The following is a 27,916-nucleotide window of genomic DNA, read 5'->3' as shown; positions in this document are numbered from 1 at the left end:
TCCGTGACCACAGAGTTCGCCAGCCGCCAGGTGCGACTAGTGAGTGGTTGGTTGGTGGGTGGGTGCGGCGTGCGGCTCTGATAAGTCGTAGGTTACGTCTTCTCTGCAGCGAGCAACAGGTAACACGTCTTCTCACTCACTACTTGTGTTTTTTTTACATCACGTTCTAGTACATTTGATTGTGCGTCACCTCCCCAGTGGTGTTATTTTTACTTGACGCGTCAATGATATCATGTGTTACATAAGAACACAAGGGAAGCTGCAGGAAGCCATCAGGCCTAAATGTGGCGGTCCTTGTGTGTAACATACCTACCTATTTCATGAAGCATATTTCTCCTATTTCCAAACACATATACCTGTTTAATTCAAACATATGTGCCTATCTGTTTGTGTTGCGGTGATATTAGCCAGCGTATGCAAGTGAGGTACTCAATTACTGCCGCTGTCAGAGTAACCTGAGGGGGTGTAATGATTTAAAAGTAAAAGTAAGTTGATCTTGGAGTGGTGTTCTTCAGAAAAGAAAAGGAGGAAAAGGAAAGAGAGAGAGAGAGAGAGAGAGAGAGAGAGAGAGAGAGAGAGAGAGACGTGACTTTGTATCTAGAAAAAATCAAAAGTTAATTAATGAAGATGGCAAGAACGGTAAGGTGAAGGTGAGGCTCAGGGATGGCAATCATTCTGAGCGTAGAGAATGTTTGCAAGTTTCCTTTCATGGGAGCGGAAGCAATAGGGAAAATGTCGGTTGTCACTCAATTCGAGACAGCGTCGTAAATTACTAATCTACACCACTTTTCTTTTTAATAATTTTGTTAATGAAAACTTTGTATCACGTTATATTTGATGATTTTGTTAGTGAGAAACATTACCACTATGTTATTGTTCACAGTCTTCCGAACTATACAATGAGCGGTTCGTGGTGATCCTTTGGTGGCCGCACTGGCTTCCATGTGGGACCGAACTTATTTAGACCGGACTGAATTGGACCGAACTGTCTTGTGGTTGACTTTTATGTAAGAATCATCAGGCAACTATTCACTGGAAATTGTTGTTATTGTAAAGAAACCTTCGTTAAGATTTAATGACAATTCTGACACATAACGCAAATCTATTTCTTAAATCACAAAACAAAATCAAAGTTCAAAGTTCAACATTCCACACACGCGGTCTTTGCAGCGAGACGTTTCCTTTAGAAGAAGCGATACATTTTGTGCTTCCTGTCGTAAGGAGAGCACTGGAGTGTGACGCAGGAGGTTGGCGAGTGTTTATTTTAAGGTGCTCAGATGGCAATAAGCAACTTACTGTATAGATAGATAAGTAAATGTTGGATAGAATAACACTGCCACTGATGAAGAGTAGCCAGCAGACCGTTCATTCTCGCCGCGTGTGGCGCCCGCTATCAAGGTTTACGAAATAAGGGATGTGAAGCGTTGCAATGTTTTCCCGATGAAAAATAACAGTTGACAAATAATCGACAGTTACGTACTACTTCCTGATATCAAGCGACATTCATGGAGTACCGCAGAATGACGAAACCTAACTGATCTAACTCTGGTGACATGACGCCTCACCGCATTCAGCTTTGTCGGAGCCAGACACATTGCAATATAAACACACTGATTCTTGTAATGGCCGGTAATGTTAGCTCTGCCTGTTTGCCAAGATGGAGCACTGCCTCATCACACCACACTAATCGAACGCTTCTACCAGCCATCGTGCCTCACTAAGAAGAAGAAAAAAAAAAGCAGCAAATCTCCTTCGTGTGTTGCGGTCATCAGGAATTAAATGCTAGATATAATATGACTTCCATTGCTCGGAACACACTTCTTTCTCGAGCATGACCTCCTCCCGCCTATGTAACTCTTCGCGCCGAACTCACCACAGCCTTGTCCTCACGTCCTCACGCCCTCACTCCTCACGCCTCACGCCTCAACCAGCCTCGCCGCTTCACTCATGGTTGTCTTTTTTTTTTTTTTTAGAGCCAGTTGTTATTAATTGATGAACACTTCTTTTATTGATTTATTTATTTACTTGCTTTTAATCATTTTTATTCAATTACCTATTTATTTTATTTTCATCTATTTATTAATTTTACTTATCTATCTATTTAATTTTTATAATTTTAATTTAGTCTATTTTATTTTTCATTCATTTATTCATTTTACTTATTCATTTACTTTTTTTTTTTTATTCTCCTTGGTCACTGCATACACAGGTCCTCCATCCTTATCCCCCTCCCCCCCATCACACACTGGCGTGCTCATGAGTTCCACGCCTTCAGGCACGACACAGTTTCAGTCTCTTTCCTCTTTTCAAATCAGGCGTCACGGTTCACTTGGAAAATATGACAAAATTCATCTTTCACCACCTCATTACTTAACAGATTGCATCATATCTTGGAATCGTTCAAAAATTTACATTGACTCAAATGGGAATGGTTAATGCATTAGGTCAACATCTTATTGAGATCTTGCATACCTCCTTCCCACCCACTCACGCCCCGGTAAAGATCAAGTTCCCACGCAGGACACGGCGCGCTATCAGTTAGTAGCATGCCATCAGGGTATCTTGGTGCTCACGCCATGTGTGCACAAATGCTGTGCAGATGACGCTGGCACGTGTGGCCAAACAAGTGCAGTAGTATTCCGTTATCAAAGGTTACTGGAAGTGCTGTGCGTTGGAAAGGAAAAAAAAAAGACGAAAAAAATAAAACTGCAGTGAAGGCGTTGCGGGTGTGCTAGACGCTGTGTTTACAGTGGGAGAGTTTAGTGACAGGCAGGTGGGGTCAGCAGGCGAGGAGGGAGTGAGGGAGGGAAGGACTGGGGAGAGCCCCACTGCTTTACTCTGTTATTTGTATCCCGCTAACAATTACGCCCCCATGATCATATTATGCATGGGAGTGGAAACGTTTGCATGATCACTCAGGCAGCGCCATTCGTCCGTGAGCTTAACAAGAGGCGGGGCAGAGAAAAGCAACAGTTAGTTGGGGTAATGTTTACTTCTTTCTTACGACTCATATTTCCAGGAGAGTCACCTCAGTAACGAAAGCGATTCCTTGCTCTTTTATGCAGTCCTGCTTACTTACTACTGCTTCATCCAAGACAATTTGCTGAACTTTATTTTTAGATTACTGACTTATGTAACGTGATTTTATGTAAAAGAGAAATCATATAGACATTGTTTGATTTATTATTATGTTGTAAACGACAAAGGCAGGCCAAGGCTTCAGGCAAAGGCCACACACCCAATAACCAGCTGAAGGTGCCGCCTGAAGAATAGAAAGTGGCGGAAAGGTCTAAGTGCACTGGTCACCTGAGTGGATGACCTGAGACTTCTCACTACCACCATCACCTCCTCCACCACCACCACCACCATGCCCCGATCCCAGTATTCAAAGCATTAAGTTGTGAAATGTATTGTCTCCACACCAAGGTCAGCACAGCAGACCTTGTGTTCCGCCGACCTTGCTGCACACGACGTTACGCAGGACCCAGCAGAGCTCTTTTTAGGGTTCACGTAGCAGACTCAAGCGTGACGTGTCCTTGAACTCTGGCCCGAAGGTGTGTCTATGTTGTGAGCATTGCAGGAACTGGCTTGGGCAGCTTAGTGTTGCTTAGGTGATGTGATGTCTTCCGAAAAATGTTGCTTCGCTAGAATGCTTTATTTTGATACCACTGCAGAGAGAGAGAGAGAGAGAGAGAGAGAGAGAGAGAGAGAGAGAGAGAGAGAGAGAGAGAGAGAGAGAGAGAGACATACACACACACACACACACACACACACACACAGAGAGAGAGAGAGAGAGAGAGAGAGAGAGAGAGAGAGAGAGAGAGAGAGAGAGAGAGAGAGAGAGAGAGAGAGAGAGAGAGAGAAATACACACACACACACACACACACAGAGAGAGAGAGAGAGAGAGAGAGAGAGAGAGAGAGATACACACACACACACACACAGAGAGAGAGAGAGAGAGAGAGAGAGAGAGAGAGAGTGTGTGTGTGTGTGTCTTCCGCTACCACACTCTTACGTAGATAGATGATACAACAAAATTAATCTTATCGACGTAAAATCCTTTGGAATGTTTTTTCGTCATTTCCTTTTTCGGAACAACAATAACTCAGACGAGGCATGCAGCGTTCCTCAACCTTCACTCATTTCCCGCGCTGCCAAACACGTGATCGCTTTCGACGCCCACTTCTTCAATCAACAGTTGAGCAAGTTATGGAGTCACTTATTTAAGGAAAAGATTTATTACAATTACCAATAAAGAAAATGTAAAGAGTTATCATTGTATCGATTCAAATTAAAATGTATCAAAGAGAGAGAGAGAGAGAGAGAGAGAGAGAGAGAGAATTTCATACTTGTGTGATAACCCTGACTATTATCTAGACTTTGTTGACAAATTTAGTACTTAGAATAGTAGCAGCAGTAATAGTAGTAGTAGTAGTAGTAGTAGTAGTAGTAGTAGTAGTAGTAGTAGTAGTTGCAGTAGCAGTAGCAGTGGTAGTAGTAGTAGTAGTAGCCGTAATAGTTGTAGGATTTCTTGTTCTTGATAATGCTGCTGTTGCTACTGGTGTCTTTGTTGTTGTTGTTGTTGTTGTTGTTGTTGTTGTTGTTGCTGCTGCTGTTGTTGTTGTTACTGGTGTCTTTGTTGTTGTTGCTGCTTCTGCTGTTGCTGCTGCTGTTGCTGCAGTGTCACGGGCTGCGCGGTGCGGGAGGAACAGTCTAGCAAGCGGGTTTGGGATACCGTGCCGCTGGTCACACCCACACATCAATTTGTTACACGGAAGACACGAATCACTACTTTATGTTACAATACAAATAAGGAGGAGGCAAGGTCAACACTTATCTTGTCATTTTATTCATTTACTCCTAGTGATGGAGGCAATAATATACAGATATTCTACTACTACTACTACTACTACTACTACTACTACCAATACTACTACCAATACTACTACTACTACTACCAATGCTACTACTACTACTACTACTACTACTACTACTACTACTACTACTACTACTACTACTACTACTACTACTACTACTACTACTTCTACTACTACTACTACTACTACTACTACTACTACTACTACTACTACTACTACTACTACTACTACTACTACTACTACTACTACTACTACTGTTACATATACTACCCATTAAGATGATATCAACGATAAAATAAGACCTTTATCACACGTACTGTATGTATAAATGAATAATACTACTTTATGACTTCCTTTCCACCCACAGGCTGTCACACGTATCCGCTCATCCAGACTGGAAAAGAGCTATAAGGACGTGTGTGTGTCTGGCTGATCTCCCACACATACACACACACACACACACACACACACACACACACACACACACACACACCGCCGCCATGAAGCCTGACGCCCTCACCTTCCTCAGTGTGGCCGCCTTGCTTGGTAAGTGACTTTAAAAAATATGTTATCATTAGCCGACATACGCGCAAAGGAAATCTCTGTATGAAACCAACACACTGTCTTAGCACTTCATTACACCGCTTGGCAGGCGCGGCTTGGGGAGTGTCAGTGGGACCTGTGCACCTCCTCAACAACCAGTCTTACATCTCCTTTGGCCTCAAGCCTTCACCAAATAGGAGCGTTATTCTGTGTCCCTACCAGCTGACTGCGGGGGAGGAGGTGCAGCGCGTGTACTGGGAGATGTGGGACGACTTTGAACAAGTGGGTACCTATGAGTGGCGCCCTGCTACCGGAGGACAGGGTAAGTACGAGTATGTCATGTCCTTCATTGTCGTCCGAACGGGCCGCTAGATATTGCCTTTGTCTCCCTCTCGCTGGAAATATACAGGAGTGATTATTTAGTTATTTTTACATGAAAGTGTGAAATACTAATGAAACTGCTTCAGTTCAGTGCAGAATGTTCATAAACTGTATTTTGATTTAGATTGTCAGAACAAAATTAGTAAAGTAAGGTTTTCCTCCTACAGCAGCCACCGGCAGACTAGAGGGCGTGGTGGAGCTGAATCGGGATGACGGAGAACTGGAACTGACCAAATTGAGGTACGACCTGGCTGGTGATTACTTGTGCGGCGTAGATCTCACCAACGGCCAGAGCAAGAACTCCAGCAAAGAGCAGGTGCTCATAGTAGGTGCGTCCCTTCGGCAAACTGTCGGTGTTCGCTGTGGGTTAGTCCTCCTGGACAGACTGGTGATGATCATTGTACGTTCGTAGTGGTTCCTTTTACTATACCTCACTGCTATTCATGGGTCCTTACATCCACCTGTATACTATGAAAAGAAAGAATAAGACAAGGAACAAACGTTGCTGCTCTGGAGAGGAACTCCATACGCAATGGTCACTTCATTCCCATTACAGTTATATGAAGTGTATAACTGAAGGGCAGTTAGCAGTGTGACCTAAGCATTGTTGCCAGTAAAGCTTTCGAAATCTTTAAACCAATATGATAAAAATACTGTATTACATTAGTGAACACTTATAAATAACCAAAGTCTTTCAGTTATCTATGATTTACTGACTTGATTTTATTAAAGATTATGTTTTCTTTTCCCTTGTATGCTGCAGACATGAGTGGAAGCAGTTCTCACAGCACGTACTTTGATCACTGCCGTGCCGTCAATAGCTTCACGTCGCCAGCGACATATCCGGAGCCCACACTGCGTGCTGGACTGTATCTAGAAGGGTCAGAGACATTCTACAAAGAAGTCTCTGGTAAAGACTGGATGAAGGTCGTGCATCCCAATGGCTCCATAACTTATTCTTACGACAAAGTCAGCTTCGAGGTGTGTGACTCGTGTTCCTTTACCTTGTCGTGTGCGTCTCTCCCGGTGAGTCAACAATCCACTTGTCCAACTGAATAAAATTGTTTCCCCAGATCGACAAGAACAGTCCCTTGGACATTGTCTTCAAACTCAAGATGGGCTTCACCAAGTCCGATGGAACGTACATTTCTATCAGCAGCTTCTCCAGCAGCAGCCCTTCGTGTACAGTGTTGCCAATCTCTCCATCTTAAAAGATAGAAAGTAGATGATAAGTAAACAATCTATTTAGAGCAATATGTAGTCGTGTCATAAACATTGACCAATTAAAGTTTGGTGGTGCAATTGTGACGTGTTGAGTCTCCACAGGGATTGAACATGGCTGCCCTGATGTGAAGGAGAGGGACCACAAGGGGGTGCGCTACTTCCCGAGCCACAATATCGTCTGCCGCGGCGGACACAAGAACACGACCAAGGTGTGTTCATTTGAAAATCATCTAAAGATCAAAGCTCATGTACCTCTGGAGTATCTCCGAGTGTCCACAGAGAGAGAACTGATCGCTGCCCGAAGTTCGCAGGCCACTAATGCCGTGAGTTATTCCCAACAGGCCACAGTGACGTGCGACAGCGGCTACCGGTCTGCCGGGGACGTGAGCATCGTGGTGATGAGGTGCAATGGCGCGACGCGCACCTGGCAGCCGGAGAAAGGCACCACTGCCACCTTTGACGACCTCAAGTGTGGTAAGTCTTGTTGCTTTGCCTTCTCTCTCTCTCTCTCTCTCTCTCTCTCTCTCTCTCTCTCTCTCTCGTGAATGAGTGAGTGATGGAGCTTCATTTCACTTTGCAATCTTTCCTACAGTGGTGGACGAAGGAAAGGACGGAAACAATGAAAACAACAACAACAAGGCAGTCGTCAGCACTGGAAGTCCCAGCCTGGCCTTGCTCTTCGCCTCTGTGTTTGGTGTCGTTCTTCTCTTCGGCTCCATTCGTCCCTAGGCTGTGTCACCAGCCACAAGGTCACGTTGCTACACGGACACCATAGTTGTGTGCTCCTATCAGTTGTTTTAGGACATTGCTATATTCTAACACTGCGAGATAAAGATGATGGTTGTATGTAGGAAATCAGAAAAGAACCAAACTTTGTGACGTCATGGCGAACAGCTGACGTCAAGAAGCAACTGTTACCGGCAGGTGAGTCGCTGCCTCGAAGGCTGGAACAGTGATCAGTGTGATAGCCTACAAGCCCTCATCCCCGGCACTGTCCACCCCAGCAAGTATTGGGAGGAATCAAGGCTCTTTGGTGGTTTTTCTTGGAGTAATGGTTAGCGCTCTTTGTGTGGCTGTGTGTGGTCAGCGACTTACCCAACTCCATTTTGGCGTTGAATGCTGAGGCTGCGCAATACTGTGTGGCCACGCGGGAAATAAAGTAGGGTTTAAGTTATTTACTGAAGCGATGGTTGAAAGTGAGACGAATAGGTATTTCACTGACTGTAACTCTCTCTCTCTCTCTCTCTCTCTCTCTCTCTCTCTCTCTCTCTCTCTCTCTCTCTCTCTCTCTCTCTCTCTCTCTCTCTCTCTCTCTCTCTCTCTCTAAGGATAAGTTTATTTTCTCCTATTTTGAAACACATAAATTGATCAATAGGAATTTAGTGATCTGAAGGTTCAAACTCCTCCCAAGATGATTCCTCCTATTTACATTAATTTCTAGTCTTCAGGCACCATAAACATCTCCATAAGTCACCCCTGTTTAGTCTGGTTTTCTTTGGATGGCGTGGGCAGTTCACTGGACCACACCACGCTTATCCCTTCCCTCAGACGCTTCACAGGGAATCCTCAATGCTGTCACCAGTGAAGTGCTTCGCTATATGAAAGAAAGGGGATTTGTCTGAAAGGTTAGGTCAAGACAAGAAACTTTGTCCACTCAACGATGGTACTGTACCAGACACTCCCTGATGGTCGCCACGATTCAAAGGGATTTTGGTTACCTTGAATGTCCCTCCACCACACGTACTGCTGTGTTAAGCCACCTTGATGAATAGATTTATACTGACTTGGCTCTACACAAACACACACACACACACACACACACACACGGCCCGGTAGCTCAGTGGTTAGAGCGCTGGCTTCACAAGCCAGAGGACCGGGGTTCGACTCCCCGGCCGGGTGGAGATATTTGGGTGTGTCTCATGTCTCATTTCACGTGTAGCCCCTGTTCACCTAGCAGTGAGTAGGTACGGGATGTAAATCGAGGAGTTGTGACCTTGTTGTCCCGGTGTGTGGTGTGTGCCTGGTCTCAGACCTATCCCAAGATCGGAAATAATGAGCTCTGAGCTCGTTCCGTAGGGTAACGTCTGGCTGTCTCGTCAGAGACTGCAGCAGATCAAACAGTAAATTACACACACACACACACACACCAGACAATCCACTAATTTGAGGACCTAATCGCACCCCTTCGGCTCCACTGATCACCTGCAGATTTAGCTAACCTGTTTTTTTTTTTTTTTCAGTCGCTTCCTTTCTCGCTTTCGTGAATATCTTTCCGTCCTGAGATGGAGTGTCGTGTCAGAAGCCGCTGTTCATGAATGATTTCTTTGTCGGCTCTTGCGAAAGCACTCTGGTTTCACTTTTCTTTAATATATATATATATATATATATATATATATATATATATATATATATATATATATATATATATATATATATATATATATATATATATATATATATATATATATATATATATATATATATATATATATATATATATATATATATATATATATATATATATATATATATATATATATATATATATATATATATATATATATATATATATATATATATATATATATATATATATATATATATATATATATATATATATATATATATATATATATATATATATATATATATATATATATATATATATATACTACATGAGATAATGTGACTAACTTCAGTAAACAACAACCTGAAGTAGAACTGTGCTTGCCTTATACGTTGAGTTTTTTGTTAGGCTGCACACTGAGACAAATCCTTGCTTGGATCACATGTATTCTCGAGCGTTTTGGCGTCTTATCTCGGTACTTATATTTATGAAGACATTACTATTTCACCTCAAACGAGTCACTGATAATGATGTTAACGTTGTGATTGCCTAGAACAAGTTTTTTGTCACTAGGGACTAAGGAATGTTGTATATCCTATATAACTGTAATGTGATATGATTATTTTATCGATTATTTTTTTTATTCCACCGATCTGCTCCTTGTGTGTGTGTGTGTGTGTGTGTGTGTGTGTGTGTGTGTGTGTGTGTGTGTGTGTGTGTGTGTGTGTGTGTGTGTGAAAACTGCAATGTTGGCGCAATTTCTTACATATTTTTTACAAAGATCACTCACCTGTGTTAAAGGTGACTTGAGTGATATAGACTCTTTCCTCCATCTCTTATCATGCCTTCGCATTAAAAGACTTGATAAACAGACTGGCTGCTTTTTTTTTTTTTTCTTGATAACCTTCTCTTGCTAAAGGCGAGGTGAACCTGAGCCTAGAGAGTTGAAGATGATGATGATGATAGTGGTGGTGGTGGTGGTGATAATGGTCATAGTGAGCAGGATAAGGGACCATTTACTTTGCCGTTCTTTATAAATTCCATGTTCTGCCTGTGGGTGTAGGGAGGTGAAGGTGCTCACTGCTCACCACTCAGATTGGTGACTGCCTTGGTGCGCCGTCTTCGTCTCCTGCTGTCAGTAAGGCTGTGCTAGGGTGTAGCAATGAGCGAAACATAGAGAAGGGAAAACGTAAAGTAAAAAAATATATCTTATGTATCCCGAAACTCATATTGTAGTCTCTCTCTCTCTCTCTCTCTCTCTCTCTCTCTCTCTCTCTCTCACACACACACACACACACACACACACACACACACACACCAATCGCCAGTAACCACACACAAGCTCTTCTCACAAACTGCCTCATTAAAGGAAAACTAGCAACAGAGGAACAGCCTCGTTATCTCGTGAGTCACTTGTTATCTTATCGCGTCCGGCCGCCATCAGGCTGATCCTCCCACCACCTTACTCCGGTCCGGCTAACTTTCTCATCCCACCCGCGGCGGTGTTCCTTCCTCAGCGTCACTTGGTCACAGCTCCGCAAGTCGAGACGTGTCATGCTTCATCTCTGAGTGGAGACAACACCAGCTTGTCCTGACCTGCAGTCAAAGGAAGTCATCGTATCAGCAGGTGCCGGATCGAGGCAGAGTCGTGTAGGTTGTCACAGGCTCCCAACACCGCGGTACCATGAAGTTTTGGCAGTTCCTCCTCGCCAGTCTTGGAGCATTAGGTAAGGGTAACTATGGTCATCAGTAGCGCCTCAAGGAGTGGCTTGTGAATGTCAGTTGGTAAACGTTCAGTACTTGTGATGCGTAGGTGTATGGAATAGTACTGGCCCGTTACAGCGCTATACAGTTATCTCCGCGGGCAGAAGCTGTATTGTTGTGGTGTTGTAAGGTTCTTGGTAGGAAGAAGTCCTTGGTAGGAAGAAGTGTTCGTGAATTGTTAAGGTAAAACAATAGCGAAAGGAAGGACCAAGAGGAAGAGGAAGAGGAGCAGGAAGTACTAATGGATTTGTGGATACAGTAATTACAAGAAGAATGCATGACGAAGAAGAAGAAAGAAGGAGAACGAGGTTTAATATAATGTAATGACAGCATCAGGAAGAACAAGGAGGAGGAGAAGGAGAACAAAGAATTAATTACTTATTGACATAGTGATTAGGAATGAAGAATAAAGAGGAGGGAGGAAGAACAAGAATGAATGTAATATAGGGAAAGCAGTAAGAGGAAGGACAAACAGAGAAGGAAAAAAGTTGATATGTTTATTAATAAAGCAATTATAGATAGTAGGTGGGGAAGGGAAACAGAGGGGGGGAACATAACAATCATAAGATACTTGATGCCTTAACCTCTTCCCCCACTCCTTTCTCTCTCTCTCTCTCTCTCTCTCTCTCTCTCTCTCTCTCTCTCTCTCTCTCTCTCTCTCTCTCTCTCTCTATCTATCTATCTATCTATCTAATATAACTCACAACAAACAAAACAGCACGTCATGTTGAAGCTCTAAATCAAACCTTGCTTTAACACCGTGACTTGCACCAGAGCAGAGTATGCACCAAGGAAACAATTACAGATTACAGTTTAATATTTTTTACATCCGAACTAGAACTGTGCTTGCCTTATACGTTGAGTTTTTTTTTTTGTCAAGCTGCACACTGACATACTTGAACCATTCTTATTATCACTAGTGCCATTGAGCCACGCCTAACTGTTGTGTTTCGAGGCTTAGACGATGCAAGGTCCCAGAAACACAAGGGCGGAGAGGAAATGTAGTGGATTCAGTAGTACGGGATCTGCCAAGGAGGTGTTGGTTGTGGCTGGAGAGGAGAGGAACCGAACAGGACAAGAATTGCGGGCGAGAGTAAATGAATGGGTCGAGTCAAGAGCCGCAGGATGGGGTTACAGAGGAGAAGAGTTGGCTGTTGGCTGGCAGGGGGCAGGGCGGTGCGAGGCGGGGTTATAGACAAAGCACATGGTTGTCACAATCTCTTGGGGTGATAAGATTTATAGTTCTGTCTTCATCGTTCTTCACTGCACCAGATTATTGTTAATTTTAAGATTTCATTAAATTTACTTTAGGTTCGTTATTTCATTTGTTAATTGTACTTTTTTTCTGTTTAGTGGTGCGTTTTTGCATGACTTTTCCCCGCGCCTTCGCCCCACACACACACACACACACACACACACACACACACACACATCTGCCCACCTGCGTTTTGTTATGCCTCGGCGCCACACTTATCAGCACTCACCGCCTCGTTGCTCTAGCCAGCCTGGGAGATCACTGATAAAGGGATAAAGCCGGCGTGTTATCGAGGCAGGACGCGGCATCCAACACCGCCAGTCAAAAGCGCTCAAAAAACACCCCGTTAAGTTTCACCTCGGGCGTGGAAGGAGCTGCTGTAGTAACCTTGACTTTAACAATGAGGCGACACTTACGCTCTCAGCTGTCAATTAATAAGAATGACAGAAGAGTGATGTATTTATACGCTCAAGTTCAAATAGTTATCTCTCTTCCTTGCTTAATTTTACCTCAGAAATATGAAAGTGACTATGCATGGCCAGTAAACGTGACAGTATCAGTAGGTTGGGTACGTACAGAAATGCGTTGACAAACATGAATAGGGAAGGATCTGACAATCTCTGTTCCCCCCACTCCAACCATTTCCTTGTATGACTTGCACCACAGCGCGGAGCAACGTGAACCTTGTGTCACATCCTAGAATCAATCATGGGATGTCAGCTGAACTTAGCCGGCAAAGCATCACAAGACGCTAAATAAATAACAATATGTTTGTTTACCCTGACATTTAAGACACACTGCGCACGTGTTTGTCTTTTAAGCAATTTGAGTGAGGAAGAGCTGAATATGCATGACTCATTCCTAACTGAAGTGACGGATATATTGTAGGGTAAACCAAAATCATAAAGCATCTTGATCACTACTGACTTGATACATAGATCCGGCGTGTACGCTTCCAAAAGAAAATCAAAACAAAAAATAAGAGAAGCTAAGTGGTTAAAATGCCTCTCTCAGATCACCTTGAGCGTCCTGCCTCTGTTCAATCCCAGCCACGACGTTGTATGAACAGTTTATCCCTCGTTTAGTTTCTCATTGCTTCCATGGAGTTGCGTAAGGAAACATAACATAACGAAAATAAATCAAGATTTTGCTCAGTGCCACTTATAAATAAGCTCAATAGAATATCAAGAAGTAATGCCAATGTGTATCCTTTTTACGGTACACAAACGTAGAGAGATTGAAAGGATTAAGGTATAAACATAATCAATCTTGCTTATCTTACATCATATAGATAAAGAATAATAATGAAAGAAGGGATTATCTCAAGAGACAGTTAAATCCTCTCCTCTGATGTGGTATTTAAATTATTTTGTGGGAAAGATCATAAAGAAAATAGAATGAAAAATGTTTCGAAGTTTGCCGATACAGAGAATGAAGAAATAAAAATGATGAATAGAATGTGGTAAAATAAAGTGTGAGTATAAGACACTGCAGTGCCAGATTTGGTTTATTTCTCACAGGCCAAAGGAAAACCACAATGAACTAAATCATACTCTTCGAAGCATAAAGAAAGAAAAGGTAGAATTTATAACACAATAAATGCTGCAACTTTCATTATTTCATCTTAGTTAAAAAAAAAAAAAATTAATAAAGAACATTATAAACTTAAAAAAATGTAATGGAATAGTGAATGAATGAATGAGAATAATGATTAGCAAACTTCGCAGCATTCAATATGAGTAAAAGACAGTACTTCATCTTTTCCCTTCCCTTGAGGCGTTCCTTACGAGTATTTACTGTATAGTGGCGCGTGAAAACTGTACTTTTGATCTCTTTCCCGTCTGTCTTCGCCAACTCCTCGCCAGCAAAACTATTCCTACAGAACAAAGCACAGTGTGAACTCCCTGTGTGAGTGTAAATGAAGCCTGAAAGTTAGATCATTAAAGTTTAGAAAATAAGAATAATAGTTCCGGTGGAGCATGGAAGTTGAAGAATTAAATAAGGAAATGAAAATAATAGTTCTGGTGCCACTACAAAAGACACCATTAGCTTTAATAACACTTTTTTATCCCTTTTCGACACCTGAGCAGCTGTGACCTCTGCGCTGAGGATGGGTTTGGTGCATCTCCCTCACGACAACCGCTACATCAACTACACAAAAGGAGCCTCGCCCGACAACAGCCTGCTGGAGTGTGTGCACCACCTGGATGAGGAGGAGCAGGTGGCCACGGTGTCCTGGACGCTGTGGGACACCATGAACACCGTGGGAACCTTTGAGTGGCATAGCGCCGATCCTGAAGCAGGTAGACGCAGTATTGATGCCTTCCTGTGTGGCGGTAACGGTTCAGTCATGAGACGCTATCCTTCAACATTTGGGGTTTTTTTATTCCGAATCATTTTAACAGGTTCTAGTGGAAACTGGTGTGTTTTTTTAAGGATTTTCACGTGGGTAATGGGACTTAACGATCTATTCATCAACTAGATATCCACTCCCTTAACCAATTCAGTACCATGACGCGTTTTCACATTCATTTTGCTTACTGTTTGGTGATTTTATACAGCTTCAGAAACTTATGTGGGAGATTAAAATAGTGAAGACTTTAGTCAATAATCATCCGACCTCTATAGACAGTTCATAATGTAAATAAAATCGTCTAATCGTACCCAAACTCAAGGTAAAAAAAGCGTGCTAGTACTGAAGGAGTTAAAATTCCGACTAATCATCGCTGCGGTCTTGTAGTTTATTACGGAAGCCAAAGATGTTTGAAAATACGAAGCCTTAATCCCTTCAATACAGGGGCGTATTTTTACCATGAGTATTACGTAGAATTAGATGATTTCATTGACATTAGGAAGGGTCTATGGAGGTCAGAAGATTAATGGTCTAGAGTCTTCACTATTTTAATCCCCACGTAAGTTTCTACAGGGGCGTATTTTTACCATGAGTATTACGTAGGATTAGATGATTTCATTGACATTGGAAAGGGTCTATGGAGGTCAGAAGATTAATGGTCTAGGGTCTTCACTATTGTAATCCCCACGTAAGTCTCTAAAGCTGTATAAAATCGCCTAAGAGTAACCAGATTAAGTATGAAAACGTGTCATGGTACTGAAGAGGTTAATTCCTCCAGCCGTAGCCACTGGGAAGCTGGAGGGTGTGGTGGCGCTGGGGCGAGACGATGGATTCCTGGAGCTGCTTGATCTGAGGTACGACTTGAGCGGCGAGTATTCCTGCGCCGTGACACTTACCAACGGGAAGAGAGTTGAGACAGCCAAGTGGGAGGTGCTCATCGTAGGTATGTCAATCCCTCTTTACCCTCCATCCACACGCACACCATTGGCAACGCTTCTCTCATGAAATAATACAAAAATAGCCTACATTTTTCTGCTTTTGTGTACTTCCATTAACAAAAAAAATAATGATACCTCACTTCGACTTAGATTTATTGATATGTTTTCTGTTCCTCATTCTGTTTCTGCTCTGGTATCGTCAGAAAGTAGATCGCATCTGTCCATTCTGCATCGGTCACTCTCGGAATGCACGTACACCACCAGCTACTCCACGCTGGCTATGTTCCCCAAGCCCTCAGTGCGCGCCGGCCTCTACTCAGAATCCCTGGGAGGCTTCTACAAGGAGTTGCCTGCGTCTCAGTGGCGTGTTGAGGCGTACGAGAACGGATCTTTCACTCACTCTTACAACCAAGTGTCCTTCGAGGTGAGGACGTGACTGTTCTCTCTCACCACGACTGTTTTTCAAGGCCATAAAGATAACTAGCTGGAAGTTTTCAAGAGTATTTCTCCAGTTAATACTGCAGGAATCTTATCAAAAACGTAAAAACACTTTAAAAACTCGTGTAGATTTCAATAAAGTCTTTTTGAATTAGTGGAGGTGAAACACAAAAGTGTGGTCTTGGAAAACAATCGTGAGGAGAGAGAAGAGCGTTTCTGAATAGTGTGGTGAGTACATATGTATATTCCCGAATTTTATTGCCCCCCATTTTGTGAGTTACCGTTGTTGTTTTTTTAATTGAGATGGCGCCACTGATCTCTCAAGGCGCTGGTATCCAATGACTCATACTCGCAATAAGAGAAAAATTAATTATGGTGAGTTTGGCGTGTGTGGTAGTACGTTTAATCCCTTCAGTACCAGGACGCGTTTTCATATTCATTCTGGTTACTATTTTGGCGATCTTAAACAGCTTCAGAAACATATGTGGAGATTAGAATAGTAAAGTCTTTGGCCTTTAAGCCTTTGACATCTATAGACCATTTCTAATGCAAATAAGATCGTCAAATCATACAAAAAAAAAAATCAAGGTTAAAATGTGTCTCAATACTGAAAGCGTTAAAGGTTGGCGTGTATTGATCAGTCTGTGTTCGCAGCTCGACGCCAAGACGCCCATGGACGTGAGTTTCTACGTAACAGTGGGAATTATGAAGAGTGACAGCAACTACATCCCCGTCAGCTCAGCCATGGACAAGCACATCATCCGTGAGTGTTGACAGCGTGTCTCAGAATGTGATTGGGTACTTGAAGGCATTCCTGTAGTTTATCTTTGCTGTATCTGAAGACGAATTCGAAGCAATGAAGTAATGAACCTTGTCATGTTCAGTGGCTTACGGACGTTCCTACTTTTTAAAACTTTTGTCCTCAGAATTACAAGAAACTTTAATCCCTTCATTACCATAACGCGTTTCCATTCATTCTGCTTCTCATTTTTTTGGTGATTTTATACAGTTTCAGAAACTAATGTATGGCCATTAATCTTCTGACCTCCATAGGCCCTTCCTAATGTCAATAAAATGGTCTAATCGTATACAAATCTCAAGGTAAAAATGTGTCCCAGTATTGAAGGGATTAAGACACTTTTCCCGTTTCCTAGTAAAACCAAACAAGTTAAACATTTGCTTTTACTTCCTTCATCATCGATCGTTTAGTATTTCCAGTTCGTCCTAAGGTTAGAAGCAAAGGTTACGCCAGTTTCTTCATTCCTTTATCAGATTTCCATGATTCTCTGTTCAATGTAGTGACGTGGACGTAATGCTGGTGACTCCTTGCAACTTCATATAGGTTCCATTATTCTTCAGTGCTTCCCATTAACCCCTTAAGTACTCGAGCGCATTTTTTACCTTAGGTTTGGATATGATAAGACTTTTGTATTTACATTAGGAAGGGTCTATGGAGGTCAGAAGATTAATGACCAGAGTCTTCATTGTTTTAATCCCTCACGTAAATTTCTGAAGCTGTATAAGATCACCAGATAATAGATAGAATAAATATGAAGACGTGTCTTGGTACTGAAGGGGCTAAGCGGTGCAAGTTAAACCCGTCACGAGAGGAACAGACGAATGACACTGGCATAGATGTTATAAAGAGGAGAATTATGGTGTGTCTGGTGAATGATTCTTTGGGTGTGGTGAGAAGTGGCGTGGGTATGGTGAAAGTGGCCGGATATAGTGAGAGTGGCGCCGTGGGTATGATATGAGGAGGTGCAGGTATGGAGATGAGGGGCGTGAATGATTCTTTGGGTGTGGTGAGAAGTGGCGTGGGTATGGTGAAAGTGGCCGGATATAGTGAGAGTGGCGCCGTGGGTATGATATGAGGAGGTGCAGGTATGGAGATGAGGGGCGTGTGTGGGTATAGTGTGAGGTGCTGGGTATAGTTGAGAGTGCTGTGGGTATAGTGAGAGGCGCTGGCTATAGTGAGAGTGGCGCTGTTGGTATACGAAGCGGTGAGGGTATGTAAGTGAGGGCATGTGAGTATAAATAGACTAACCTACTTGGATTCCCGCCCACAAACTTTCATCTTCTACCTACTTGCATTCCCGCCCACAAATTTTCATCTTCTAGCTATATACCTACGTACACTCCTGCCCACAAACTTTCATTTTCTATATATTTACTTGGATTCCAGCCCACAAACTTTCATCTTCTACTTACTTATAGATTCCCGCCCAGAAACTATCATCTACACCTACTTAGATTCCCTCCCACAAACTTTAAACCTCTACGTACCATCATGTTTCTCACTTTTCTTCTCCTGCCAAACCCTTTTTTTTTTTCGCTCACCTAACTCCTAACAAGAAGAAAAGGATCCCCGCTGTTTACTCCCCGGCGTGGCGTGCGTTGGAGTGTAAACAAGGAGTGTCGTGGTGCTAATCACTCACTCACCTCCTTTCTCTTGTCACGTGTTGTCCATTAGTGCATTCCATTGTTACGCAAGTTGAGAGTGTTGCCATCACAGTGTTATTTATTTCTTTACTAGACCTATAGCGTGACAGGACAGCCATGTGGTTTCCTAAGTGGTCATCGTTTTATATAAGGAATCGTAATATTATTGGTATGTGATAGTTTTTTTCTTCTCTTTCTTCTTCTTCTTCCTCTTCTTCTTTTCCTCTTCTTTCTTTCCTTCTTTTTTCTTTTTTTCTTTACTTCTTTTCTTCTTCCTTTTCTTTTCTTCTTGTTCTTCTTTTTTGTCTTTTTTTTCTTCTTCTTCCTCTTCTTCAAGTTCTTCTTCTTCTTCTTCTTCTTCTTCTTCTTCTTCTTCTTTTTCTTCTTCTTCTTCTTCTTATAGTTTTGTGGTTCATTGTCTCTACTAACTATTTCTTCTCTTAGAGTCAGGCTTCTGTACTTTTTTGCATGTGGTTTTGATTGTATTCATTATTATTATTATTATTATTATTATTATTATTATTATTATTATTATCATTATTATTATTATTATTATTATTATTATTATTATCATTATTATTATTATCATTATCATTATTATTATTATTATTATTATTATTATATATTATCGTTATTATTATGTTTTGCCTTAGTTAAATGCAAGTAGGTATTGTTCTCATATCATTCATTTAATGTATTTGATATTATTTTGGTGTGCATGATTATCTCTCACCTGCTTGGGAGTGAATAAAGTGCTTTTCTTCTTCACTCCCACGCTCATTCACTTAATGCCTTCCTCATTTGGTCTTTATCAATTTCATTCATGATTTATTTTCCACGGTAGGTTCATAATAATTGTTTAGTGACACTCCTCTTCCCCTGCGGTAACAGTGCACCAGCTGGGGTGTCCTGAGCCCAAGATAGAGGCGTACCAGCAGCTGGAGTACCACCGCGACACCATCACTTGCCGCGGGGAGCACAAGGAGGCGGAGGTGAGGGAGTGCTGGGATGCGACTCAAGGGACGGGGATGTTCATTCGCTCCTGGGTATTTTTCTCATATTTTTCCCCACAATTTTTCCCATAGTTTCTTTTCCCAGTAACACAATGATAATGATGATGGTAATGATGATAATAACACCAACAAGAACAACATTGAATGACTGCAGCCAGATCACAAGTATGAGAAGACCTTAGTGAGCAGCAATAAGTATAGTTTGCCCTTATCATTACCACACACCTCACTCCTCAACCATTACCACCAACTTCACCAAACACAACATCACCACATCGATGAAATAAACAAGACTGGCATAGCTTCCTTGATCAGCTGAGACACCTTATAGAGTCTGCCTCATTTCAACACACACCTGAAATTCAAAACCACAAAGTCAACTCGTTTGTTTACTTACTGAAGAACATAAAGAAAGATGTGAGTAGCCGTCAGGGGATAGAGAAGCTTCTGAGGCAGTGATGGGAGTGTTGACCCTCTCTCCTTCCGTTAGGCCACCGCGACGTGCAAGGAAGGCTTCAAGGCAGACGGAGACGTGGAGGAAGTGTTGATCAGATGTAATGAGAAGACGCTGACATGGGTGCTGGAGGACGGAACACCGGCAAGGAGGGAGCATCTGCGGTGTGGTGAGTCTCTTGCCCGTATTGAGAAACCATTTGCTCTCTCACCATCACTGCTTTCCTAAGGCTTCTGTTGAAGATACTCGTGTTTTTTTAAGAGTATTTTTTATAGTTCTGGTGATGGATTAGCAAGATTTCTAGTTTGACTAATTAAAAAGGAGAAACTGTCTTGAAAATCTGGCTAATTGTCTCTGTGGCATTGGAAAATGGTCGTGGTGAGAGAGCTGAGTGTTCTGAATACGGGCAAATCTCTCTCTCTCTCTCTCTCTCTCTCTCTCTCTCTCTCTCTCTCTCTCTCTCTCTCTCTCTCTAAGACGCCTTAAAGCTTCTCCTCTTTCCAGTTATCGACGGCGCCTCCAGTACCGCCTCAGTTTCCGCTGTGCTGCTCTGCGTCGCCCTCGTCTTCCAAAGGCTCCTGCTCCTCTAGGCGGCAAGACGCGGTGGGATACAGCAGGAGAAAGACTTCGTTCATGCCACAGAATCACGAATCAGGCCAAGCGATCGTTTTATGTACACAGCAGAGAATGCCTGCACGAACCTGGCCTGCTACATCTCGGTACTTATACTAAATATCTATATGTAACACTTACTTTAGAGTAGAGTAGCTGCACGGAAAGTATGATTGATGAGTTAGACAAATATAGTACGTTTATTCTTTATGTAGAGAGCACATTTTGCACCAAAGACGTAACTGGTTTGAACTAAGAGTTACTTATTTGTTGTACACGCCTGGTGAATTGCATGCCGTGACCTGTTTCGTGACGCAGCTAGGAGTGCATGTTTATTTCATTATTTTGTTTCTTTCCAGTACCTTTCTGGCAGTATTTTATTGGGGAGTTTTGAGTCTTATGTCCGCGTGAATGCCAGCAGTCTTGATTAGGTAGACAAGCGTGAATTGTGTTGTGTCTGTGGTGAAGTCCAAATGAGGGTCGTGTGGTGGCCAGCAAGGTGTCTGGCTGAGGCTGTGTGGCGTGATTGTCACTCACCAGTTGTTGACGGAGGGTCGTCGTGCCGTGGTGAGTGCGCCACGCCGCACCCTCACGCGTCCTGCCGCAAATCGTGAAAAGTTCAAAATGTTCGTGGAAAGTTCAAAATCATAGAATATATGTATTATAGTTTATTAATAAAGGTTTTTTTTACATTTTCTTTTACTTGGCGCACAAGCAGCATGAAGCATACATAGATTTCTCTCTTGCATGTTTTATGCCACATGAGTGTTACGCGACAAACGCGGAGATGAAAACCCACATTGCGTGTAGATATCAGTCAGCAACTCAGCAAAACACAGTGCGTACGAAAGAAAGTGCACGCAGACATTTATTTTCACTGAGGTCAGCTGAACCGGAGACTTGCTCATCAGGAAAAAAGACTCCGAGGTCAGCAGAATGGTATGGAACGTCGCTGCTCTGCTCGCCTAGATTCATTTGAGGCGACACAGGAAGTACCGCTTGGAGTGGCAGGGGAGGGCCGTGCCGAGATAGCCTTGGTAGCCATCGAACATGAGGCACCAGTCCTCCTTGGCGGCGCGGCGTTCAGACGGCCTGCGGTGTTGTGGCGCCCAGATGCCCGGCGACACTGGCGACCCGTCAAGCCATTGCCACTGGCCTCCGTTGCTCTCTCGTCCGCCGACCCAGAATGGCCAGCGTGTATTGCTCGCTGTCAGAATGAAATGTAGATTAGAGGTTAGACGTGGTTAATGAAAGGGAATAGAATCATGAGGGAATAAAACTAGCAAAGCGTCCGCAGAATGTGAATGAATATATATGACGGAGTCTGGCCAAAACTCACCTTGCAATCCTTGTTCACAAATAAAGCCAGGCCAATTTCTAGGAAATGTTGGCTGATTAGATTTCGAAGATATTTTTTTTATTATCAGAAGCAATTCAAGTCTCAAGAATTGATAAATGAAATACCGAAGATTGCCAGCGAAAGAGGTGATAGAGTGAAAATGTTGATTAACTCATGAATCAGTGATATGGATAGCACAAGGATAAGAATGCACAGAAGCTTTTTACGCAGCGAGGCCGCGAGAAAATGAAGGCACGCAATCAGTATATCCTGAGGAACAGTAACCAAGAAAACGATGGAAAAAGATAGTAAGAAATGAGACAACTTCCTTGTATACTGGCTCATTAACCAGAGTAATACAGTGTTGTCATTATCACAACAACTTATTCATATGTATAGCAATGACTTAAACCAAAGAAGAGATAGTAATAACAATAATATTTCAAACAATAAGAAAACAAAGAAAATGCTTGACGTTTTAATTCCTGAACGATGACGCAAGATTTAATAAACATTGTCTATGCATGTGGCTGCGTTACTCACACGTGGATCTCCAGCTGAGGCCGTAACGCGCCTCCAGGAAGTCTTGCAGAACGCGTTTACCCTCACCTTCCCAAGCCAGCTGTCCGCCCTCCCGCCTACAGAGGGTGACAATACAAGAATTGGACATGATTGCTGTACTACCTCTGTTTGGAGTGTGTTGGAACAATTTCAACTTTAGAATGGCAAAAGGTGACGGATCAGACAGAATACTGGCTGAATAAGATGTTTTGTTGGAACACCCTGAAGTGACGGAACAGCAAACTGAAGTGAGGTCAGTGTGGAGGTGGAGGAGGACGAGAATGACAATGACAGTGATAAGAGAAATGAAAGTGAAAATGAGGAGGAGGAGAAGAAAAAGTTAGAGGAGGAAGAAGAAAAAGAGATAGTAATCATAAGATAAGAGAAACAGTAACACTGAAAGTTAAGGAAAGATTTTGAGAGCAAGAAAAGTACTGAATGAAAGAAAAAGAAAAAGAAACGGAAAAACGAGGTATACCAAGAAGAAAAGAAGAGGGAAGAAAGGAAGAGTAGAATGCTATACGAATGAAGTAGAACAGAAGGCAAGGAAAGAGTAAATAACAAACACAAGAAGTAGAAATGGGAAAGACAGACTGGAACCCCTCACACACACACACACACACACACACACACACACACACACACACACACACACACACACACACACACACACACACACACACACACACACACACACACACACACACACACACACACACACACACACACACACACACACACACACACACACCTGCAATGTTCAGCGGCTTCGTCCCAGTTGAGCTTCATGTGTGTGATCTCCAGGACACACACGTACTTCTGGATCCTCTCGAAGGGCGGAGGGCAGTAGTCCAGCAGGAGGGGCAGCGTGGTGGTGGTGGTGGCGGTGGTGGTGGTGGTAGTGACTGAGGTGGTGTCGCCTTCTGTACCGAGGAAGGTTAAAACAGAAAAAAGCCTTGAATTAGTGACGGGATTAATTGATGGTCATGAATTTTTTAGTTATTTGAAGAAGTGGACATGTAAAGTACAGGTGATAAATGATGTTACAGGATAACGGAGAGGCAACATAGGAGTGTAAAAAAAAATTAATAAAAACAATTAATGTAAAATAGATAAATGCTACTACTACTACTACTACTACTACTACTACTACTATGTGTAAGTGGGTACGGTGCAATGTGTTACTTGACTGTATGAGTGCATGGCTGAGCGTGCCTGATGGTTTTCTACCTTCCCGCACGGTGAGGGTGGCGCTGGCGGAGGCCACATCAAAGGGCGTGGAGGCGCGACACGTGTACTCGCCCGAGTCCTCCACCACGGCGAGGGTGATCACTAGGGCGTTGTTTGAACTGATGAACCTCCTGCTGGTGACGTCGGTAGAGACGTTTAGAGTGACGCCGTCCTTCAGCCACTCCACCAGCAGCGGCGTCCCCTCGTCCCCTTTGGCTCGACACCTGCACCACACAGCACCTGAGGTCACAGCGGTTCACAGCAGTATTTCACGGCACACGTGTTTGTACTTGGTGTGTTGGAGAAAATTACGATGATGCTTGTTACTCGATGGACTGTTTTGTTTTATGTTGTAGATTTCTTTCTTTTTTTAACGTTAAATGGGAATGTTTTTAATGGCCACATCGCCGTCCAGGTTATGTTGCATTAGGTGACGTGACGATTCTTCTTTTGCCTGACGAACTGTTTGGTGTGATGTTGTGACGCACGTTTGACGATTAAAACAATTTGAAAACGTGGGAGTATTTTTGCAATGCTCCTTAAATTAGGTTGAGTTGAAGCTACGTCATGTTAGGTTAGGTTAAGAGACCCAGCGAGTGTTTTGACCGACGAATTTCTTAACTCCTCTAGTAACATGACGCATTTCCAAATTTACTCTGCTTATTATGTGATGATTTTATACAGCTTCAAAAATTCAAGGGGGGGATTAAAATGGTGAAGACTGAGGCCATTAATCTTCTGACCTCCATAGACCTTTCCTAATGTCAATAAAACCGTCTAATCATACCCAAAACTCATGATAAAAATGTGTCCCAGCACTGAAGGGGTTAATGTGATATGGAACGTTTAGAGAGTAATGTTGCGACACACTGCATCTGTAGACATGCACACTGACCGCCTCACCACACACACACACACACACACACACACACACACACACACACACACACACACACACACACACTAACAGCTTCCATGCACACCCACCTGAACATCGTGTCTTCACCCACTAGTAGCTCTTTGTCCCGAGGCGTCCTTAGTATCTTGGTGGGTTGGCGCACAGTCAGTAGCGCCTCGCTGTCCACTTGTCCCTTGGAATTGACGCCTTCACACACATAGCGGCCCGCGTCACCCCGCCTCACACCCCTGCACAGACAAAACAGAGATTTTTCTTCTTTTTTATATGAAATAGGAGAAGCTGGCCAAGGGCAACAAAAAATAAAAAGAAAATGCCCACTTGACTGCCAGTTCCTTAAAAGATTAAGAGAGTTAGCCAAAAATCTGGGACAAATGTCTTGAAGCCCACCTTTTAAAAGAAGTCAAGTCGAAGAAAGATGGAAATACAGAAGCAGGCAGGGAGTTCCAGATAGAGAGGAAGAGAAAGACGATGCATTCATTAACTTCTTCAGTGTCATGACGCGTTTTCATATTCATTCTGCTTGTTATTTAGTGATTTTATACAAATTCAAAAAACTTATGTGGGAGACTGAAATACTAAAGACTCTGACAATTCATCTTCTGACCTTAATGTAAATAAAATCGTCTAATCATACCCCAAACTCATGGTAAAAATGCGTCCCAGTACTGAAGAGGTTAACAGGAAAGAAAAGATCCCCCAAAGACGAAGAGGGAAAGAAAACTCACCTTATGATCAAGTCCCCTGCAGGAGTGATCTGATGGCGCGCGGAGGACGATACCTGTAGACTATTTCTGGTCCAGGTGATGGAGGGCCGCGGGTAACCTGACACGCGGCAGATGAAGGTCACGTCCTGCCCCTCCACCGCCAGCCTGTCGCGCGGGAAGTGTTTGAAGCACGGTGGTGAGGGCGCTGGGTCTGTGGAGGCCGACACTGAGAGACTTAAAGCTCTGTGCATGAAAGTGTGTGTGTGTGTGTGTGTGTGTGTGTGTGTGTGTGTGTTTGGAGCATCTGTTTGATAGTCTATTATCTCGTTTTCTCTCTCTCTCTCTCTCTCTCTCTCTCTCTCTCTCTCTCTCTCTCTCTCTCTCTCTCTCTCTCTGCCAGCCATCCCTTCTGTCTCTTTGTCCCCCCTCCCTCCCTTATCTCAATCTGCCCGTCTAACTGTTCCTAATCCTTCACGTTTCACCACTTCTCTTTCCTCCTCACCCAGAACAGTCAGCCAGATGGTTTGGCGGACAGCGGGAGTCGTGGAGAGGTTGCACTCATAGGCGCCCTCGTCCTCGCGCCTCACGTCCTTCAGAAACAGGCGGTAATATTTCAGTTCCTCGTTGGCAAAGTCCACGGCGATCCTGTTTTCGTTTGCGACTACTTTGTGTCTTCCCTGTGACAACCAGTTTTGGTCCCGCACTCTAATCCACACGGCTTGCTGGGGAAGGAGAGAGAGATGAGGGAGGGAGAGTAGAAGCGGATGGTTATGTCAGAAAAAAGAAAGAGGAAGGAAGAGGAGGAGTAGGAGGAGGAGGAGGAGGAGGAGGAGTAGGGGAAGAGGAGGAGCATATGGTATAGTGTCAGAGGAGAGGCATGAGAGAGAGAGAGAGAAGGGAAGGTATCAGAGAATGAGTGAAGGTGCTTAGCTGTGATAAGAGTAAACCTTGAGATTGGTGACTGAATGGTGATCAGAGAAAGAGAGAGAGAGAGAGAGAGATAGTAATTGAATGAAGCAGTTGAGTCACAAAGCTCCGCCTGTGAAGAGATGAGTCAAAAAAGTGTTTGAGGTTATGTAATAGTGAGAATGGCAGTAAATGGGTGAGAGGGTGCGTGGCGGTGAGTTCCGTGGTTGTCTGGGTGAGAGAGTGAGAGTGACGGTGCTCTCCTCAATCCACACTGAACGCAGTGCTTACCTCGGGGTCTTGCAGGTGGTCCAGGCGGCAGCGAAGTATAGCCTTGGACCCGAGGCGCGCCGTGACGTTGGTGCTGTGACGGAACTCAGTGTCTCCCTCCTCCTCCTTCTCTTCGTCATTCTCCGCACACTCCTTCCTGTCTGTAGAGAAGTATTGTTTCATGCGAAACAAAAGGTTTACTTAGCCTCTTGAAATGATTTGATAATGAGGAAGTCAGACGCATCTATTCCTGTACTTATCTATGCCACTCTGTCGCCAAGAGGACACACACATTCGTACCTGTGGGGGGTGTGGTAGTGGTGGTGGTGGTAGTGGTTTTGTCAGGCCCAGACGGGGCCTTCCCAGGGTTTGTCCCGCCACACAGGCTGCTGGAGTCAGCGAGGATGGAGTACACCTGGGTGAGATTTCTCATGGCCTCCAACAAGTTGTCCATTCCAGTGACTTCTCTCTCTTCATCAAAGTCAGCTTCGTCAGCACCTAGAGTCCTGTTCATGTTGTCATCACAAGACGCTTTCTCCCTCGAGATGCGGGTGTCTGTCGAGGAGATCCGCCACTCAGTACTCTCGCCAGAGCACAGGGAGTGGAGTGGCTGTCTCCAAACAGTGTCGATGTGTCAGCCAAAGATCATGTTGTCCCTAATACCCGCTGCTCACCTGCGTCCTGGCTGTCTCCCCGAGACTCCAGGCGGTCGGCGAGGCTCTGCATCTGCGCCTCCAGCTTGACCAGACGCACCTTGATGCTCAGTGTGTGGTAGCGAAGGTTCTGCAGCAGGTCCCACTGACTGGCTAGCGCTCCTCGCACTTCCTCCATGAACTGATCTAGTTGTGCCCCCTTTCTCTGTTTCCCGTCCTCCCCCGCTGCCCAGCCCACCAGCAGCATGGTCGGGAGAAGGCGGAGGAGGAGAGGCGCGGCGAGCCTCATGGCGTGGTTGAGGCCTCCCCGTCTCACAGCCTCAAGTCGCACATTACGTCCAGTCACAACTCGATCCCCTGACTCCCACGTGTCGCCCCGCAGCGCCTCGGCCAGACTACTGCTATCTGATAGTGGATGGCGTCGTTAACAAAACACTCGCTGCTGGTTATCTCCGCGATAGGAAGGGTCAACGGCCAATAGGGATGAGAGCAAACGCCACGGGGCAGCATCACTCCAGTATGTCTGGCACCTTCAAGGCACAGCCTCCGCCAAGCTGCGTCTCGTGTGTTGTGGGTGGTAAACTGGTGATGAGGTACTTAAGAGACTCTGTCACCAACGAAAACATTATATATGAACCATACATATTCATTTGTATGCATTTGCAAATGTTTTATGTTTCTATCATATATCA

At 43.7% G+C, this 27,916-nt stretch overlaps 2 protein-coding genes across 2 annotated transcripts; one reads left to right on the top strand and one right to left on the bottom strand.

Annotated features, from left to right (window-relative positions):
- The first annotated feature begins 2 nt into the window (after positions 1-2).
- Positions 3-21,338, top strand: LOC123498462. The gene is made up of 20 exons (XM_045245564.1): positions 3-119; positions 3,427-3,554; positions 5,246-5,424; positions 5,531-5,743; positions 5,970-6,131; positions 6,566-6,783; positions 6,876-6,984; positions 7,129-7,235; positions 7,368-7,500; positions 7,619-7,747; positions 8,575-8,612; positions 12,099-12,230; positions 14,258-14,300; positions 14,483-14,695; positions 15,524-15,688; positions 15,887-16,107; positions 16,776-16,884; positions 19,455-19,555; positions 20,067-20,199; positions 20,535-21,338. The coding sequence occupies exons 3-20, from the start codon at positions 5,379-5,381 to the stop codon at positions 20,618-20,620; spliced, it is 2,358 nt and encodes a 785-aa protein (XP_045101499.1). The 5' UTR covers positions 3-119; positions 3,427-3,554; positions 5,246-5,378; the 3' UTR covers positions 20,621-21,338.
- LOC123498497 (roundabout homolog 3-like) lies at positions 21,296-27,637 on the bottom strand. Its single transcript, XM_045245653.1, has 10 exons — positions 27,246-27,637; positions 26,872-27,126; positions 26,593-26,732; positions 25,898-26,117; positions 25,417-25,606; positions 24,760-24,918; positions 23,773-23,996; positions 23,294-23,465; positions 22,525-22,619; positions 21,296-21,849 (listed from the first exon to the last, which is right to left on the bottom strand). Exons 1-10 carry the CDS (start codon positions 27,511-27,513, stop codon positions 21,614-21,616), a joined length of 1,959 nt encoding a protein of 652 aa, XP_045101588.1. The 5' UTR covers positions 27,514-27,637; the 3' UTR covers positions 21,296-21,613.
- Between the last annotated feature and the right edge of the window lie 279 nt (positions 27,638-27,916).

The sequence above is a fragment of the Portunus trituberculatus genome, chromosome 48 (genome assembly GCF_017591435.1).
Source record: "Portunus trituberculatus isolate SZX2019 chromosome 48, ASM1759143v1, whole genome shotgun sequence".
Lineage (NCBI taxonomy): Eukaryota > Metazoa > Arthropoda > Malacostraca > Decapoda > Portunidae > Portunus > Portunus trituberculatus.
The sequence above is the reverse complement of the archived record's forward strand: the minus strand, read 5'-3'. Positions and strand labels throughout refer to the sequence as shown.

What these genes read in the sequence shown, in the direction of transcription:
- LOC123498462 (XM_045245564.1), top strand. Translation starts at nt 5,379, where the DNA reads ATGAAGCCTGACGCCCTCACCTTCCTCAGTGTGGCCGCCTTGCTTG. An exon ending in CAGTGTGGCCGCCTTGCTTG is followed by an intron (nt 5,425 to 5,530) that starts GTAAGTGACTTT and finishes ACCGCTTGGCAG; the next exon opens with GCGCGGCTTGGGGAGTGTCA. An exon ending in GACACAAGAACACGACCAAG is followed by an intron (nt 7,236 to 7,367) that starts GTGTGTTCATTT and finishes TATTCCCAACAG; the next exon opens with GCCACAGTGACGTGCGACAG.
- LOC123498497 (XM_045245653.1), bottom strand. Translation starts at nt 27,513, where the DNA reads ATGAGGCTCGCCGCGCCTCTCCTCCTCCGCCTTCTCCCGACCATGCTG. An exon ending in CATCTGGCTGACTGTTCTGG is followed by an intron (nt 25,607 to 25,897) that starts GTGAGGAGGAAA and finishes CGGCCTCCACAG; the next exon opens with ACCCAGCGCCCTCACCACCG. An exon ending in GCAGGGGACTTGATCATAAG is followed by an intron (nt 24,919 to 25,416) that starts GTGAGTTTTCTT and finishes TTGTCTGTGCAG; the next exon opens with GGGTGTGAGGCGGGGTGACG.